Genomic DNA, 20,973 nt, shown 5'->3' on the forward strand with positions numbered 1-20,973 from the left:
CATCTGCAAACGTTAAAATACTCACTGTTTCAAAAGTATAGCCACAAGACATAAAGGATATGTGTGTAAAAATGATTTTAGTGTGATAACATCCCTTACTAACCTTGTCTGTGTGAAGTTATAGCCAACTTTACAACTTTGTTAACATGATGATGTAATGTCAACAAACCTTAAAACCCTAAAATGACTGTAAAAATTACAATTTAAACAACTTTACAGCTCAAATAATACAGAAGTTTTAATGTAATTTAATGTAATTAATGTAAGTGCTTTTATAAAAATTAATCTTCACATTTCTGTTTAAACCCACCAAAAATTGGCCTCATTCACTTTTATTGTAAGTGCCTCACTTGAACCTTTTCTTTTTTAAAGAAATGTAGAGACGAGTCGAAATTTCATATAAATGAGTTACTGTTGAATATTGTACTACAATCCATCTTCTTTCCTCAACATTTATTGTTCTTCCTTTTTCCTTTTATCAGACAAAAAATGGCAGATTTCTTTGTTCTGGTTGGGTTAATCATTTTCCAGCCTGATCTCATGAAAATTACATGACCGTAGCAACAGTTTTGCATAACAAATTATGTGCTTTTTTTTTAATGTATTTTTTTTGTCCCCTTTTCTCCCAATTTGGAATGCCCTATTCCCACTACTTAGTAGGTCCTTGTGGTGGCATGGTTACTCACCTTAATCCAGGTGGTGGAGGACAAGTCTCAGTTGCCTCCGCTTCTGACACCGTCAATCCGCACATTTTATCACGTGGCTCATCGTGCATGACACCGCGGAGACTCCGCATGTGGAGGCTCATGCTACTTTCTGTGATCCATGCACAACTTCCCGCGTGGCCCATTGAGAGCGAGAACCACTAATCGCGACCACAAGGAGGTTACCCCATGTGACTCTACCCTCCCTAGCAACCGGGCCAATTTGGTTGCTTAGGAGACCTGGCTGGAATCACTCAGCACACCCTGGATTCAAACTCACGACTCCAGGGGTGGTGGTCAGCATCAATACTCGCTGAGCTACCCAGGCCCCCCAATTATGTGCCTCATTACATGTTTTGCTGCAGTTTCCCAGTGAAATGTCCAGCAGGGGGCACCAAAAGTGAGTGAAATGATGTCTAAATCACACAAGATTTTGAAGGTGAATGTTAGGTGGAGGTTTTAATGAGTAAAACACACCTACCTAACCTAAAACTTCAACGTAAAGCTAACCAATAGTGTCCTAAAAGGAGATGATGACTTGAACAAAACATAATTTTTTACCTTAAACCAACACATAAACCTAACCTATTGTGACCTCAAAAGTGCATTTGCATAAATAAAACGCACAGTTGTTGTTGCGCCTCTAATGTTAATTTTACAGAAACTGCGACAAAACGTAGAATGTGGTATGTAAAACTCAGTTTGCAAAAATTTTGTTATAGTAATGTTCACTTTAGGTTGTAATTTTCAATTCTTCTCTTTCTGTGGCGTGCGCAATTTTTCTGTAGTGAGAAAAAAAGGCGGGTTTGTAATACGTTTGATAAACCAATCCATTTTGTGGATGTTTTACTGGTGCCCAGGCTAATGTGTATTGACAAGATGTGAAGGCTTTGCTGACTAGGTGGATTTGGTAAAACTTGGCTCTTGGAAAAGGCCCCAATGTGTCTTTATTAGCTTTGACATATTTAATTAGCAGGATGGTCTTAAGAGCCCTTGCACTGGGCTTTTAATCTCCCTAAAAGATTCTAAGTGCTGGGCTCCTGTTCTCCTGCCTCCTCTCTCTCACGTTTTGCTCTCTCTCTCTCCTTCACTCCCTATATTCCTCCCCGTTTCTTTGTCTCAGCCTCTCTTGGCAGCCGTGGTTTCACCCACACATGATTTCTAGCCTCAGAATCCAATTCCCATCAAAATTGTGTTACACCTCCGGCTTCGAGAGCTCCCATAACTCTCTCTGGCCAAGCAGCTCAAGGCTATAATCTGCATCTAGTCACCAGATGGGGGATACAGTCCAACACAATAAGAAGAAAATTTTCTCTTCACAAGTTTGATTCCCTGTGGTTATTCAGTGCCAAAATTCCATAATAGCATGTAGGATGGTAGCCAATATTATCCCGTATCCATTACTGCGGCCCTAATTCGACACACCCAGCAATAACCAAACTTGAATATGGTATGCTTTAGTGAATCTTGAGGGTGTTGGTGCAGCATGTCCCTTGTTGTGTGTTTTGTGTATGGTTTGTCTATAATAGCTTGTAACTTCATGCATGTCTATGTATATGAGGGATATTTAGTACAGTAGATATGTTCCAAAACATTGTAAGCTGCCCACCTAAACAGCATTTTAAATAATCAGTACTAAATAATATTGATAAAATTAGACTAAATAAGATGGATTGAACAAAATGGAGCTGTGGATGGCTGCTTTGGTGTGGAGCTCTCTACCATTTTTGTTACTTATGTTTGTTCGCCATGTTTTTTGTCATTCTTTCCTGATCAGTTTCACAAGAGATGAACTGCTGAATATTCGGCAGAGCATACCTGATAATGTTTTGCCTGTGTTTGATTATTCAGGCATTTTGTTAGACATCTTAGTTGGAGGCGCAGTGGTGCTCCTTCAACGAAGCTTTAGGACTCTGCTGCCAAGTATTCATCTGGTGAATGTCCGCTCCCTCGCTAACAAAACGGACAAACTGCTTCTGCTCACAACACGTTTTTTTTTACATGCTTTAACATCAACTAAAGTTGGTTTACAGATGTAACAGCGTTGAAGAAGATGTGCTGTCCTAATTTAGAAGTGCTCTTCATCAACTGTAAGCTTTTCTCCTCACAGAAACTGATATAGTATGTCAGTATCTGTGAGCTCGTCCAGGTCTGTGGCTGCAGCTTCAAAAACACTCCAATCAGTACATTCAAAGCAGGCTTGTAGTTCCAGCTCTGCTTCATTGGTCCATCTCTTTACAGTCCTTACTACAGGCTTAGATGATTTTAGTTTCTTCTTGTAGGTCGGGAGAAGATGAACCAGACAGTGATCATCACAGACACAGAGCAACAACACCTGGACTCTCTTATCATTATTCTGGAAGATTTTAATAAAGCTAACCTCACTCCTGTCAAAATACAAACAACACATCACATGCCCCAAAAGAGACAGAAATATACTGGACCACTGCTACACCACTGTAAAGGATGCATATCGCTCTGTCCCACGTGTAGATTTAGGACTCTCTGATCACTGTCTGGTTCATCTTCTCCTGACCTACAATCAGAAACTAAAATCATCTAAGCATGTAGTAAGGACTGTAAAGAGATGGACCAATGAAGCAGAGCTGGAACTACAAGCCTGCTTTTAATGTACTGATTGGAGTGTTTTTGAAGCTGCAGCCACAGACCTGGACGAGCTCACAGATACTGTGACATACTATATCAGTTTCTGTGAGGATATGTGCACCCCTACTAGAACATTTTTATCATTCAATAACGATAAACCATGGTTTATAGCAAAACTCAGACAGCTTCTTCATGCCAAAGAGGATGCCTACAGAAGTGGGGATAAAATATTGTATAATCAGGCCAAAAACACACTAAGGAGATAAGAGTCGCTAAAAGAAGCTACTCTGAAAAGCTGAAAAAAAAAATAAAATAAATAATAATAATAATAATTTCAGCCAACGATCCTGCATCTGTGTGGAGAGGCCTGTAGGACATCACCAAGTACAAGACACCACCCCCTCTCTCTGTAGAGAATCAACAACTGGCTGATGACCTGAATGTGTTGTACAGCAGGTTTGAAAAGCCCAGTCACACACCCCTCCCCTACTATGATCTTCACTTCACACACCCACTTACACCTCCTGCAACCCCCTTTCTCCCCCCTCCTGCTACTCAACCTGCACTTGTGGTCTGTGATGAGGATGTGTGCCGGTCTTAAAGAAACAGAAGACTAGGAAAGCTTCAGTCCAAGATGGTGTTTCACCTGCCTGTCTGAAAGTCTGCACTGACCAACTGGCCCCCATCTTCGCACAGATCTTCAATAGATCACTGGAGCATTGTGAAGTTCCATGCTGCTTCAAACGCTCTACCATCATTCTAGTTGATGCTGTCACCATGGGACTGCATTATATCCTGCAGCACCTCAACAGACCTGGGACTTATGCAAGGATCTTATTTGTGGACTTCAGTTCAGCCTTCAGTACCATCATGCCTGATCTTCTCTCAACCAAAATGACCCATCTGTCTGTGCCCACCCCAATCTGTCGGTGGATCACCAGCTTTCTGGCAGATAGGCAGCAGCTAGTGAGACTGGGGAAACTCACATCCGGGACCCTCACTATTAGCACTGTGTTCTCTCTCCACTGCTCTTCTCCCTGTACACGAATGACTGCACTGCAAAGGACCCCTCTGTCAAGCTCCTGAAGTTTGCAGATGACACCACGGTCATCTGCCTCATCCGCAACGGTGACGAGTCTGCTTACAGAAGGGAGGTTGAACAGCTGGCTGTCTGGTGCTGTCACAACAACCTTGAGCTGAACACACTCAAAATAGTAGAGAAATAATGGAGAAGAGCGTTATAACCTGGCATGTCCAGATGCATGGTGTCTGGATCACAGTCGTCAGTGATGCTTTTAAGCCTGCCAAAGTTTGTCAGATCATGGTTGTCTGCTGCATCCTCCACTATAAAGCATTCAGAAATTGTGTGAGCAAATTTCAGCATCAATTTTGTGGCCGCATTTGTACTGTTGACTGATCTGCATAATTCCTGTAGTGAATTGGGTGCTAAACCAACGCAGACAGCGCATGCAAATAACCAGCTCTTTTAAAGGCCATAATTCATTCTTAATTTTGACTGTTTTACCCAATAACTGTGGGTGCTGTGTAATGTTATGGTTTTTAAAGTATTGCAGCATTAGCTTAGCAACATGGTATAATAAAATGTAATATCAAACAGAAATATGTGTTAGCTACCTTGAACTGTTAACTGCAACTTGTAATTACTAGCTCTACAAATACGTGAACACTGTTCACGGTAATTTCGACATGATGTGAATGTGCCAAAAGCCCACACCTAAACCCTAATTAACACCTTTCGGATGAATTGGATCACAGACTACAAACCTGGCCCCACCATCAATCATCAGTGCCTGACTTCACTGATGCTCTTGCGTCTAAATAGGAGTAAGTCCCTGCAGCCATGTTCCAGCATCTAGTGGAAAGCCTTCCCAGAAGAATGGAAGCTGTCAGGGGGAGCAAACTGCTTATTAATGCACATGGTTTTGAAATGAAATGTTCAGCAAGGCCATATGGGTGTGGTGTTTGGGTGTCGACATATTGTTGGCTATACACTCTAGTGTACGACTGGTGGTCATTTGGACATTTCCCTAGACACTACCACTATTTTTCTCGCTCATGTCATCACACACTGTTGCTCTCTCCATCTCTCTATGTCTGTGTGTATGAGGGTAGTCGAATCCACTTCCTCTGAGTGGCCACTTCGTTCCTCCTTCTCTTTTCTCCTTAATTGCAGTGAAGTGCAGATGAAAGAGTACAGAGAAGAAGCATGAAATTTCTTTCTCTTTAAAGTCTCTGCACTTGAGCTGTGTATCCGAGCCTCTCTTTCTATTAACAGACTCTATGCATGTGTATCTCAGGCAGATGAGGTCTTTTGCCAGCAGTACAGGGAGAACATGGCGTAAGAGCAAAGCACCCTGGGAGACCTATTCTCCTTATTTGGCCCAATAATACAGACTGCAGGTCCATCTTCACCCCAAATACCACACTCCAGGATAAGCACTCCCCCACACAAACTTTCCCTCTCAAGTCATGGAAAACCCCCTCCACTGCCAAAACCATTGAACACTTTGCATGGAAAAAATTCATGTCAGATATCGTATTCTCTTTCTTATTATTTTAATATGCCAGGCAGATGAAGCCAAGGCAAAGTGTTTCTCACACAGAGATTCTGAGATGTATGCCATCTAAAGCAGTTGTGTTTATTATTTTCGAAATCAAGGAAACAGTTGTTAATCAGTATAAAGTAAATCTTGTGAGTGGGACTTGTACTCAAATGCAGGCCTGGACTGTTTTGTCTTAAAGGGGTAGTTCACCCAGAAATCAAAATGATGTCATAATTTACTCACCCTCTTGTCGTTTTCAAACCCATATGACTTACTTTCTTCCGTGGAACACAAAAGGCAAATTTTTTTAAAGAAACTTCACACTGCTCTTTCCTCAAAGAGCATTAACAACATGTCTGCTGAATCCCATGTCTTCTGAAGTTATGCAGTAGGTTTATGTAAGGAATAAAATAAATTTAGTTTGTCATTCACTGATTATCTTCCTCTCCGCTGTTGCTTTCAAGAAACCCCTTCAAGTTACAAAAACCCTTAGTGACAATACGATTATAAAATAAGGGGTTTCTTGCAACTGGGCACTGTTTCATTAAAAAGTAAAACAGAATTCAGCTTCTCTCCCTGTGTAGTTCTCCTCTCAGCCTAAGTCCAGGCATTTTTTTTATTACACAGCGGTATGTATCAGAGGAATATCCAATACCTACTCAAGGCGAGACTAAACAGAGTATTTGCACGTGTGAGTTTGATTCCTCATCCATCTCTGCCTGAAATGCTTAGGGCTAAACCACTCAAACTCCCCACTCACCCAGACCCTCGCTGAGACATGGAAGGTCACTGCACCAGTCAGAAACTAGAGAAAAAAAATAATATTCCCTCCTCTCCAAAGCAAAGGCATTGATTTTTGGATCTAATCCAATCTCTGTCCCCTTTTACACCTGGCTTTAACATGTGTCTCGTATCCAGATAGTATCTGGATTATTTTTAGCTGGATTGTATTGACAATTTGCATTCCAATGCATCTACAAGTGTTTTCCAGTTGTGAACTGATCACCAAAAACACAAGTTATTGCCAGGTATTAGGACGGATAGTTGGAGCCGGTTGGACTCTAGTGATTTGTGTCCATTTGTTGTTGATGCATTCTTATTGGACAGTTGCCCTTGTCTGCCGATCATTTTAAGATGAATAAAATGCCGCCAGTATCAAACAGCAGTTTGCAATAAGGCCCAAGTAAGCATGTAAGGCAGATGTCTGAGTTGTGCAGAATGCAGATTACAATCTATGTGTGATGCGACCCTGCACTCTCGCCTTCAGAATGCATGTACTCTTTCTGCTAATGAGCTACATATGCAGAAATTACTGTCATTCACAAATAACACATGCCGGCGCTTCAGGCCTCCTGCCTTCAACATGGGAATGTTGATTCAAATGAGATAATTCAATGAATTCAGTACAATACATAAAACAAGTAAATGTTTGTTGCACGCTCAAAAAAAGAAATAAAACAATAAACTGTTGGATTTACTTAAAATTTGTGTCGATTGGTTCCATGCAAACAGTGTTGAGTAGTTCCGATAAGCCATGGTTCAATTGTATGAACTAAAGAAATTCAAGTAAATTGGACCAAAGCTCTTTGAGTAAATGCTAACCATTTGGATTTATTAGTGTTATGTATTCTATGTTTGTTTTACTTGATAATAAGCATTGAATTTTCTTAAGTTCCAATTTATTCTTTCAGTTAACGATTGGCTAGCAACAGTTTGCGTGGACATGGTAATGTATGGCATTGGCTTGAATCACAACAAAGTTAATTCTTACTACTCTACTGTGAGTGCCACAGAAGAATTTTTATTATTTTTTTTTTTTTTTAACAAAGCAATACACAAGTGTTAAGTAATTGTCCTCTTCAACCTACACTCCTAGGCAAAAAAATAAAAATGAAGCTTTTATTGGACTCACAATAAATCATTGGTCAGGAGATTTGTAAGAATTAAACACATGAAATGAAATGTACAGTTCTCATAGACAAGAAAAAAAAAAAAAAAACATCAGCAGAATTCAAGACCTCAGAAAACAAGACTCTTTTGAGAAGAACAATAACCAGAAGGTTGTCTAATGCAGGTTTTGTGTCTAGAAGATGTGTTAAAAAGCTGCTGCTGTCTCCGAAAAACATCAAAGACAGAATGATGTTTTTGGCAGAATATGGAACAGTTTAATTCAGAGTGGTTCAGCAGAGTTGTGTGGAGTGATGAATCATGATTTGAGTTGCTTGGTGATGCTCCAGAGAGGTGTCTTCGAAGATCTGGTGAGAAATACAAAAGTGAATGCACCTCTACCACAGTGAATTATGGAGGAAGAGGTGTCATGGTGTGGGGAGCCTTTTCAGCTGCAGGTACTGGTGAGCTGCTTCACTGTGAGAAGTCAATTAATGCTTTGGAGTACAGGAGAATATTGCAGAAAGCCTTGCTTCCCACAATTGAAAAGTTGTTTTCCAAAGAGGAACGATCAGATGCTATTTTTTCAACAAGACATATACTGTATACAAAAACCGATAAAAACACATAATTTCAACATTTACTCCCTCCATCCAGCTACATGGAAAGCAGGATGAGAACTAGAAATACCTGTGGTTTCAGTTAAAGCCCCAACAATGTTCATGTTGTCCCAACACAAATGGATTCAATAAAGCTGACAAGACACTCTGATGATTTGAAAGTTTTGTTAGTGCATATTGTTTATTTTTTGTTTATATTTTTTCTGTTTGTCTGTAGCTTTGGGATAACTGTACATTACAGGTTCTATGTCCAGTTTTAGCTATTGGGGAAAGCTGTTTTTTATTTATTTTTATGCTAGTGTACACCTAAATGCTGGCAGAATTCAGTTTTAGCAAGCATGCACATTTAAAATTAGTAGTCTATCTCTTCCTAGAATATTGACCAAAAATTGATGATTCATACTGCACTTACTGTACAGATTTTGTCTAATCCATTTGTCGATCTATGGCATATGGATGGAATGTTCAGGAAGACTGTTTAAAACTTCAAAGTAACTTTTTTAGCTATTTTGTTTGCTGCCACTAGTGGCACAGAAATTGCACATTTCGTCTTTAAACATGAATGGTCAGCTCATCAGTATTTACGCAAACATCCATAACTGTGGCCCTGTAGCTCTAGCTGCTTAGAGATGTATCTGAGAGGTTTGCAGTGAATCATTTAGCACTAAAAAGCTTGTTTTATTCAATCATTCATCTCGCAACAGAGTGAAAATCGCTGACAAGACCCGAGCGGGGAGCTTGCGAATGTGTTTCCTCACTTTTGTTTTTCCTCGCAGATCCAGACAGAGGAAAAATGCTGGATATCAGTCTGAGGTTTTAGCTGTTATGCCAAGAGAACAAACAGAAACCGACTAGGACATTTAGTGGAATTACATTGGCAAGAATAAAAGCTTCATGCAGTGTGTGCACTTGGGCGTCGTCATTTGTGTTGCAGATGAATGAGGCAGAGGCCGTTTGGAGAGGATTGTGCCAAGCATCCAAAATTAACCCTCTGCAATCACCAAATGTGAGTAAAAATTGTCTTTGGCGAGTAAATAAAACGGTTTGCCAGAAACCTTATTAGGAACTGCATCATTAAATAAGAACATTAGTCTAATCCTCTGTGATTCAAGCGACATGAGAAATTCAAATTAAAGCGATACAAACAGTTAAACATCTGCTGTGACTTGTATGCCTTCTAAAAACCTTTCTAACTGTAGAAAAACAAAAACTCAACAAAATGACAATGGATCTTCATGTTTTTGAAAGACCAAGACTGACTCTGCAAATGACAGAATGACCTGTATTATGTGTCACAAATAAGCAAGCAAAGACAAACACTGCTAAATAATCCTGCTGTCAGAGTGACAAGCTTGTGTGTATATTTTTAATAAAAAAAAATTAAAAAAACAGTTTCTTGGCCAGCAAGAAATATTTGTGCCCAATACATTTTTACCTGCCATTAGCAGTTGTGGCAAAAGCAAATTTTGAATCTTGCTTGTGCATAGGCCTCTGAACCTATGAGTGAACTAAAAACAATAACTGACACCTCATGGGGATTTGCTGGATCTAAATATTTCATCATTGATAATATTCATCCATGTTTTTAACCTTGCTTACATATTTTTATTTTTATTTTTTATTATTTTAATTAGATAATTAAGTGTTCTAAATTGAAGTACATGCCAAGCAAAATGTGAGTGTATGGAAATTAGTGATGGGAAGTCCGATTAATTTCCGCAAATTGGTTATTCCGAACGGTTTGTTTCAATGGACAGTGTTCAATGTTGTCAGTGTACTGCTGACTCGAAAATTGTTGCAAACGTATCAGTGAACTGTTGACTCGACAACTGTTGCGTCCGAATCGTGAACTGGTCAGAGCAGTTTATGACAAAGGAGTGACTGCAAAAGCAGACATCACTCATTCTACCAGAATCAAATTACTCCCGGTTCTCGGCTCATTTCAACTCATCCGAATGATGAGTGCATTAGTTTATAACTCGAGATACAAATTTTTTTGGTTCGGCCAGTTCACTGAAAAGAACCAGTTCAAAAGAACAATTTGTTTACGTATAGGACATTACTATTACTAGTACTATTACAAAAACTATCTGCCGAATAATTGGTTATCAGCCTTATTCTCCGCTTTAGTTATCTGTTTCAGCAAAATCCACTATCGGTCGACCTCTACTTGTGATATTAACTGTTCTCATCCCTGGACTCTAAACTGTGACTGATTGATATGGTCACAAATATGTTAAGCGTTTGGAACAACCATTTAAAATCTAGTGACCATAAGTAACAGAGTCCCAACATGTTTACACACACACACACACACACACACACACATTAAAAACATACCTGCCTACACCAATTTAAGTCTTAATGAGTTTCTGATTGATCGATACAATCTTTATTATATCAGAGTAAGATGAAAGATTTCTGGGTGGGTGGGTTTCTCTTTCCTGAGCTGGTATCAGGGTGGGGTTTAATGGTGTGTGCTGGTTACCAATGCAAGTGACCATCCATCACCCTGCACTCAAAAAGTGACAGACACCCACCCACAACCATCTCTCTCTCTGAGAGTCAGCGACCCCTGCTACACCCCCCTACACACACTAACCCAATAGAGGTGTTCCGTAATTATGAGATGTCTTTTAAAAGTCTGCCGTTGGCAATTATTAAAGCCATACATCTCCCGCTGTGAAAATATCATAACACTCCAGGATTAAAGGATTTTAAGACCTGCACTGTAGTGATGGATACCAGCTTGGGGGGTGGAGAGCAGGTTTACAGTCTGAGTGGGATGGCAGAGTGTGTTCTTGGGAAGCAGGCGAGTGTCTGAACTGTAACTGTCAGATGTGTGTCTATCCTTGCTTCTTGTCTGAATTCACTGTTAAGTTTGATTGACAGAAGTGGGTATGAGAGGTATGTTAGAGTGTAACCCACAGAAAGCTGCTTCCTGAAGCCACTTATGAGCAAAGTGGAAGTGTTTCTGAATTTGACAGGCAAACACAAGTGACACTAAGACAGGTGAACTTTGAAATTATTCTCTCTCTATTGATTTTCCTTTGAGTTCCACCACAAGAGATTATTCTTTGTAGTATCAGACTCCTAATCTTCCTTCATCCAGTGCTAGTTCTCTATCTAGAGCAGGGCCTTTGCCTAAACTCACAAGGCCCAGGACCTCTCCTTCTTGACCCATGACAAGGCTGTACCATAGATCTGGGGTTCCCAAAATTATTTTGTGAGCTGAACCACTATGACCTAAATTATTTACTTGAAGAACCCCCATGAGTTTTTTTAAATAATGTTAACCTGTCAGTAAATATGGACAGATTAATAAAAAAATGCCAGGTTATTTGCAAACAATTAAAGGGATGGGTCACCTAAAAATGAAAATGATCTTATCATTTACTCGCCCTCATGCCATCCCAGATGTGTATGACTTTCTTTCTTCAGCAGAACACAAATTCAATATAAATGAAAAAAAATATCTCCACTCTGTAGGTCCATACAATGCAAGTGAATGGTTATCAGACTGTTGTAGCTCCAAAAATCACATAAAGGAAACATAAAAGTAATCCATATCTCCAGAAGCTATATAATAGGTGTGGGTGAGAAACAGATCAGTATTTAAGTATTTTTTTTCCTTAAATCTACACTTTAACTTTCTCTTACAGATGTGAAAGTAAAATTAACACCACATGTAACTTTCAGATGTAAAAGTGAAAGTGAAATGGAGATTTTAAGTATAAAAAGAGTATAAAAATTTAGACATTTTAAACTGTTTCTCTCCCACACCCATTATATTGCTTCTGAGGATATTCATTTAACCACTGGAGTCTTATGGATTACTTCTGTGTTTACTTTGTGATTTTTAGAGCTACAATGGTCTGATCACCATTCACTTGCATTGTATGGACCTACAGAGCTGATATGTTCTTCTAAAAATCTTTGTGTTCTGCTGAAGAAAGTCTTACACATCTGGGATGGCATAAGAGTAGTATGAGATTTGGGACACAGCCCAAGACTTTATCAACCAGCACAGCACTGCCATAGTGAATATAGCATTAATTTAATACAGTTTTGTGTAGATTTGTATTTGAATTTATTATATGTCTGCATCCCAATTTGCACACACTTAAAAGTATGTCCTTAGCTGGTAAATGCAACATACTAATATGTCATAAAATTGCCTCTTTTGATACAACAAACCCTCACATTGGCATACTTTAAGTTAAAGTCATTACCTTAAATTTCACTACTACTTAACTTTGGTTTCGGACAAACTCCTCCACAATATTCGCCACAATATTTCTTCACTGTTGCATACTTCAAAAATGCACTAGAAGTAGGATACCATTGGGGTACCATAGACAACATTGTATGGATTAAATGTAAATTAGGATGTGAAAAGTCTCTGTTTTTGCATTTATTGTCAGCAGATGCAATTAAACACCATGCCCACTATTGTGATTAGCTTCTTTAATCATGTGACCAAATTCAATGGCTCTCCCATTTTTTTTCTACATGTATGTAGGTCTGATTAAAGTAAGCTAGTTTCCCAAGTCACGCATTTTGACTGGCTCTGAGGCAAAGTGTTTTGGAGACCTCATGAGAGCAGTGCTCTCAAAAGCTGCTTAATTCTATCAGCCGGCCGTGGGACAGAGGTAATTACATTTGTGACACGAACTGTGCTCTTATAGAGAACATTTCAGTCACGCTGGCTGGTACATCAGCGGCCCACTATTTATAAACCTCCTCTCACACAAATCCAGCTCTGTGTGCTCAGCTGCGGCAAACCTCACCCACTCACTGCTCTATACTGTTGTTTAATGAACATTTCTTTATGATCCTCTACAACTGTGCTTCAGAGTCCAATTTAAGAGTGGTCTACTTTTGTCGTCCCTAGTAAAATTTCAGGATTTGCCTTTGATTGGGGAAACTTTTTATCCTTAAGTTATTTTAAAGTTCTTGAAGACTTTAAGTTAAAGTTTCAAAAGTTGTCAGAACAAACCTGGCACTTAGTGCACGTTCTCCGACATGTTGAGCTGTGGTTGGAACCATTGCTTGAATTCACAGGGCCCGAGACTTTTTAAAAAAAAAAATTTAAAATGTTTTTTATGAACTTTTCCCATTCAAGTAGATAGGAGCTGTACGTGTATCCATAGAAAATAGCCAAATGACCTGACTTGCTTCAGAGGAATTTTGCCGTACTGTATTGATGCTATAGTCACAGCTAAAGGCTGTTGTTTGTTATGACACACAGTAGCTATATTCCAAATATTTCACACTTCTAGTGCTTCGTTGGTTTTATAAAGCATTTACTACATGATGAAACTGTTAACGGCATGATTTAATAAACAAATTCATTAAGTGGCATCCTCCTGCTGGAAAAATACAGTCACTACATGTAAACTAAGGTTAATAGTTGGTGCACTACGATACACACAGTAGCTAAATGAACATGCGATTCATGCCATATTCATTGTATTCTAGCACAGTTGGAGCGCTGTGTTGACCAGTCAGGATTCAGGACCAGAACTATCCATTTTATAAAGTTCTATTAAAGGGATAGCTCTCCCAAAAATGATCATTCTCTCATCATTTACTCTCACCCAGATGGCGTCAAAAACTCGTATGACTTTCTTCTGTGCGAAACAAAAGATAAAACGAAAGATATTTTCATAGATGTATTATGTGTTTATATCCATATAATGCAATGCAATACAAGATTTATAATGAAAAAAGTGTTACATTTTGGTCTGTTTTTACCAAAAACCAATCATATCGCTTCAGAAGGCATGGATGAAAGCAGTCAAATATGGAGTATGGATTACCTTTATGCTGTTTTTAGTCCTTTTTGGAGCTTGGACATTTTGGACCCCACTGACTTGCATTGTATGGGTATAAACACATCATGCATCTATAAAAGTATCTTCATTTGTTTTCTGCAGAAGAAAGTCATACGAGTTTGAGACTGCATAATGGTGAGTAAATCATGAGAGAATTATAATTTTGATTCTATTTTAAATAAAATAGTAAAAAACACTAAAAGATAAGTTGAAAAAGTGTTAAGTGTTTGAAAAATGCTGTTGCAAACTTTTATCACACATTGAACAACTTTTCTTTCTCTTCAAACATCGTGGTGCCAACTATTGTGATCATACATGAAGACTCCCTCATCCAGCTGTGTCCTCATCTCTGTCCACCTCTCAGCGCTCTATTCCTCATCCCCATCCTCTTTCTCTCTCTCTCTCTCTCTCTCTCTCTCTCTCTCTCTCTCTCTCTCTCGCTGCCACATCACAAATTATATGTGCATACATTTCTCCTGTGTCATAATCTTGAGAGCAGGAGCAATGCAGCTGGGCTGGGCTGGACTCATCTCATCTGGCCTTCTCTGGCTTGTTTGGAGGCCGCACAGATTAAACGACTGATCCCACTTCCACTTTCATTTAAGCGACCATTAGCCAAACAAAAAAAGGGGGTCGGTGCAGGCAGCAGACCAGGTTGATTGGAATTCCAGTGAGGCGCACCACCTGTCGATACGATGATTTCCTGATTCATGAATGCATTCGTGGAGCTGCAGTGCTTTAGCTAATGATTCTGGGTGTAGGAGATGCATGAAGAAGGGGTGGGGCTGACGGGGAAGGATAAGGAAGGGAAGGAAAGAGGTATCCATAGATAGAAAGAAGAGTGATGGGTGGATGTGACTGATGGAGAAACAAGCTCTCATCCATCATTCCCAGTGGAGGAGCATGTTTAAAATATCATTTTCATTAGACGAGAGAGTGAGAGCGCTTGTGATCACACAAAAACACACACACTTAACATGAATGCGCTCTCGCACTCACAAATGCACATACACAAAACACGACATATATACACACTTGCATGTCCAGTCTTATAAAGATCCTGCTTTTGCACTTCAACCATTATTAATGTTTCACTTTGTCTTCTTCTCAGAATGCCTTTGAGAAATGGTCCAGTTGTCTCAATTGACTCACCATCTTTGATAAGCAAAGAAACAAATGAGCTAGTCTTTCTTAAAGACAGTTTACAGTGATCCAATATATACATCTGGTTCATGCATCTCTAAACATTCCAATAAAATCATAACATATCTAACTAGATTTTTGTTTCCTGAAGGAAATATCAGTGCTGGCTGGGCATGAAAAGAATAGTGTTACAGTTTAAGGAAGCTTTATTTTGTTTTGTTTTTACAGCTGCATTGCCATTGTCATGACACTCAGAGCACGTCTGGTTTTCTGTCGTCTCTGCACAAGAATCAATATATAACATAAAACTTCTGTGCCATCTTTGCAGATGTAAGAAAGAAAAGACCAATCATGATTTGTACTTGCATGCAAACAAATACAAGAAAGAAAACCAGTCTCAATTTAGTGTGCAAATGTTACGATGACGTCATTGCTGACAGGTAGATTTTAAATGGTTGGGTGATTTATCGAATATTCATGATATATTTGCGTTGATTTTGCAATACAAAATTAAAAGCAAAATTGTGATTATCATGATGATTTTAGTGTGCTTTTTGTTTGGCTATTATGTTTCCTAAAGACTTGAATGGCATACTCAAACAGATAACATGCCTAAAGCTGAAAGTGTCTACAAAACAAAGTTTGAATGGAGTCAAACTAAGCAGTTTAGTAAAGGAGTTCAGGTTGGAATACTTGCAGGATACTTGGGTTAGAAGTTTATAACAAACCCTTACCATTATGCTTGAGGGATGTCAATACAGTGCTGCTTTGAAAACACTGTATTAAAGCCATCGAACTTTGACTTGTAATTATTATATAATGATACTTTTTATATATATATATATATATATATATATATATATATATATATATATATATATATATATATATATTTATTTATTTATTTATTTATTTATTTATTTATTTATTTTACCTATCCTTCTATTTCCTCAGGGAGCAGTGTGGTGGAGTTGGGACCCATGTTAGGCCTGAAGAAGTCCAGCTCTCTGGAGAGTCTGCAGACAGCCATGACGGAGGCCAAGAAAAACGATCTGTTGCCATTCCACAGGCCCCGCCCACACATGGTTAGGGGGCGTGGTTGCAATGAGAGCTTCCGCGCAGCCATTGACAAATCATATGACGGGCCGCCGGAGGATGATGACGGTGAGCTCCCACTATGCAACACCTATATAGTCACAGGATTTAAAAGTGAAGTGTGTAATTTCAGCACCAATTTCGGCATCAAACGGATTTGCGAAAATGCTAAAATTTTCAAAAAGATTTTGTTATTCTCCCCCAAACGTATGTCATTGGTTAAGCCAAATATTGACATGTGAAGCCACTTAAACAGAAAAATGTTCTCTGAAGTCAACCTCCAAATTTACTGACTTACAATTGTCTTAACTACTGATTTTGAAAAAACATATATATATATATATATATATATATATATATATATATACCCTTCACCTTTACAGACCCCATGAAATCACTTGATAAGTGCAATTTTCCTTCCTGTGTTAATGTATGTACTATTGAAACAATAAGTTTGGGATGGGACATATCAAAGGACTCCTTTTTTTTTGCAAGATGTTTGCAGTTAGTATTAGGGAGAGGGTCCTTCCTATTCTAGAGAGCATTTTATTGGACACAAATTTCTGTAGTGCAAGTAAAGTCATCAATATTTTTGGTCTGTTTTCCCAGAAGAGAAAGGTCGTAAATGTTTTATATTTCATATATCTGCTAAAGGTTTGTTTTGTCACATTTTAGGAGTGTACTAGCATATAGATAGCCTCAACACTAATAGACATGGACTAAAAGCCGTGAAACTCAGTTATGATTTCATAGGAGTATTTAAGAAATGTTCTTTACTCCGTGTTTCACTCTGATCCCCATACAATTCCTAAAATCTAGACAAAGACTTGGTTAGACACAGGTGGTGCAATTTATCAATAATACGGCAGTGTTTCTAGTGAGGCTGTGAATGTGTGTGAGTATGTGTGTGAATATTGTCAGTGTATGGCATGCCGTGTGGCTGTTGAAAGAGAGTAATTGAGAGTAAAGTGTTTGGCTTTGTCCCTGTCATGTGTTTCCGCTTCCCCCTCACCAGCCTTATTGGCCCTTCCGTGAAATGACAGACCACAGACGTGGTGAAAGAGAGAGCAAGTGTGAGAGAGGACGTTCATTATGGTCAGTGTGAATAGATGTGAAACAGCTGAAGACTTAAGAACATGTCTCACACATACATACTCACATCCCAATGCAGTATCATGTACCACAATAACATTCCATCTTTGTCTACCTTCCTTACTCGTGGACTTTCGGTTTCAGGTACACCTGACCCCGACTGGATGCGTTTCCAAGGGGTACATTACATAAGAAGTGTTGTTGTGTTAAAAAAAAAAAAAAAAATCTTTAAAATGCATTGCTTGTGGAAAGATGTACAAAAAACAGCATGAGAAGTGATGCATTTGGCAAAGATGTCCAGCTGAATGTGTATGTAGCAGCAGCGTTAGGAGGGGATGAATTTAAAGACACAAGTTTTCTGGTTTTACCGCACAAATTGTCTAAAAGCTTAAACACAGCACACTTATTAAAGTACAGACGCAGAAAACATATGAAAATTCTGTCTAAAAGAAAAACTAAAAATATAGTTTAACAATTAGAGCTCGCTAATTGACCTCGGTTGTTGGACAACTAATCAACCATTGTGACCCATCCCTAATTATTTTGTTACAAGGCATTTACTGAAGTTTTAAACTAATATCTGGTTCAATAGTGCAACTCAGGATTACCTATAGTATGAGTTTGTAGCTTCAAAGCAAACTCATTAACAAATTATCAGGTTATTTTCTCATTTGCTCATCAACGTTTGATTACATCTGCTGTTTACCACACAGACACAGACACTCTTACGTGCAGACACAGACTCCTGGTCAAGAAAACAGCGGCAGCTCATTACTAATTACTGAGGACAGTAATTAGACACACAGTGTTCCTCTCACTTCTCATTATTGTCCCTGTTGTGGAGTGATAGTCTGCCAGTGTTCAGAGAACATGGTTTAAACATAACTTTCTAACCAGATACTATTTGTGTGTGTGTGTGTGTGTGTGTGTGTGTGTGTGTGTGTGTGTACATTTTTATGCTACATTGTGGGGACCAAATGTCCCCACAAGGATAGTAAAACCTGAGATCATCTACAATGTGTGGCCCAGCCAGTGGTCCCCACGAGGGAAATGGCTTAGTAAACATACTAAACAATGTTTTTTTGAAAATGTAAAAATGCTAAAAGGTTCCTGTGAGGGTTAGGTTTAGGGGTAGGGTTAGAGGATAGAAATTATTGTTAGAACTGTATAAAATCCATAAAATCCATGGAAGTGTATGGAGAGTCCCCACAGTGTGTGTGTGTGTGTGTGTTATATGCATGTTTATCTGTCTACTTACGCATGTTCATGTCACACGTTCTTTCTGATTGTAATGAATAGTTCCATGCTTTGCAGCTTTGGTGATAACCTAATCCATTTTGGGTTGTTTGTCCTTGTGTTTTTATATAATATTCGGCACATATTCGCTTCCACATATCTAGTTTAAACTGCTTAAATTAAAATGGAGAAGTCACACTGGCTCAACAAACGCCAACATTTTAAAGTTGGCTGTTGAATTTAGAATGTTAATAAGCATAAATGTCTTTGTCACACTGCCAAGACAAACACCAACTACATCCAACAAACAATGGTTGGATTTAGAATGTTGAGAAGCATAACTGTCATTGTCACACTGCCCCAACAAACACCAACATTCTAAAGTTGGCTGTTGGATTTAGAATGTTTAGAAGCATAAATGTCATTGTCACTCTGGCCCAAGAAACACCAACAATCTAAAGTTGGCTGTTGGATTTAGAATGTTGAGAAGCATAACTGTCATCGTCACACTGCCCAAACAAACACCAACCACGTCCAACAAACAATGGTCGGTTTTTGAATGTTAAGAAGCATAACTGTAATTCTCACACTCCCCCAACAAACACCAGCTACCTCCAACAAATAATTGTTGTATTTAGAATGTTGAGAAGCATATCTGTCATTGTCTCTCTGCATCAACAAACACCAAATACCTCCAACAAACAACAGTTGGATTTAGAATGTTGAGAAGCATAACTGTCATTGTCACTCTGGTCCAAGAAACACCAACATTCTAAAGTTGACGGTTTGATTTAGAATTTTTATAAACATAACTGTAACTGTCACGCTGCCCCAACAAACACCAGTTGGATTTAGAATGTTGAGAAGCATAACTGTCATTGTCACACTGCCCCAACAAACACTGGTTGGATTTAAAATGTTGAGTAGCATAACAGTCATTGTCACACTGCCCCAAAAACACCAACATTCTAAAGTTGGCTGTTGGGTTTAGAATGTTGGGACACATAACTATCATTGTCACACCACCCAAAAAACACCAAACTACAACAAACACAGGTTGGATTTCGAATGTTGGGACACATAATTGTCATTTTCACACTGCCCCAACAAACAACAACATTCTAAAGTTGACAGTTTGATTTAAAATTTTGAGAATCATAACTCTCATTGTTACACTGGGTCAACAAACACCCACACTGTAAAATTGGCTGTTGGGTTTAGAATGTTGGGACACATAACTGTTATTCTCACACTGCCCTAACAAACACCAACATTCTGAAGTTGACTGTTGATTTTAGAATGTTGGGACACATAACAATCATTGCCACACTGCCCAACAAACACCAACAAATTCCAACAAACACCAGTTGGATTTATAATGTTAAGATGCATACCTGTCATTGTCACACTGCCCCAACAAACACTGGTTGGATTTATAATTGTGAGAAGTATAACAGCCATTGTCACACTGCCCCAACAAACACCAACAAACTCTAACAAACACCAGTTGGATTTAGAATGTTGAGAAGCATAACTGTCATTGTCACAATAGCTCAACAACACCCACATTGTGAAGTTGGCTGTTGAGTTTAGAATGTTTGGACACATAATTGTCATTGACACACTGCCCCGGCAAAACACAAACATTCTAAAGTTGGCTATTGGGTTTAGAATGTTGGAAAAACATAACTGTCATTGTCACACTGCCCCAACAAATTCCAACAAACACTGGTTGGATTTAAAATGTTGGGAAGCATAACTGTCATTGTCACACTGCCCCAACAAACACCAACATTCCAATGTTGGCTGTGAGATTTAGAATTTTGAGAAGCATAAATGTCATTGTCACGCTGCCCCAACAAACACCTGTTGGATTTAGAATGTTGAGAATCATAAATGTCATTGTCACACTGCCCCAACAAACAAAAACTCAGTTAACACTGATCCAACAAAACCCTACAACAGTGTTTGATGGAGTTTGTTGCCATTTGTTGGGGCAGGTTGAATTGGCCTTTACATGTCATCAAATGGTTTCTTCATCAAATTGTTTCTTCTTGGCCTGAATAAGCTGCAAAGGGAACCAGACTTCAAGTCAAAAGTCTGGCCCTCAAGAGTAAAATAAGGGATTGTTTGAGACCCACTTTAAATTAGGTGGCCTTAACTACTATGTACTTAACCATTTGATACA

General features: G+C 38.9%; 1 protein-coding gene across 1 annotated transcript in view; it reads left to right on the plus strand.

The window, feature by feature from the left end:
* LOC127447692 (partitioning defective 3 homolog B-like) overlaps window positions 1–20,973 on the plus strand; it is a 466,221-nt gene that overhangs the window by 278,509 nt on the left and 166,739 nt on the right. The window contains 1 exon segment of the mRNA XM_051709699.1: window positions 16,317–16,526. Coding sequence (XP_051565659.1) covers window positions 16,317–16,526 — 210 coding nt within the window.

This window comes from Myxocyprinus asiaticus, chromosome 11 (assembly GCF_019703515.2).
Source record: "Myxocyprinus asiaticus isolate MX2 ecotype Aquarium Trade chromosome 11, UBuf_Myxa_2, whole genome shotgun sequence".
Classification (NCBI taxonomy): Eukaryota; Metazoa; Chordata; class Actinopteri; order Cypriniformes; family Catostomidae; genus Myxocyprinus; species Myxocyprinus asiaticus.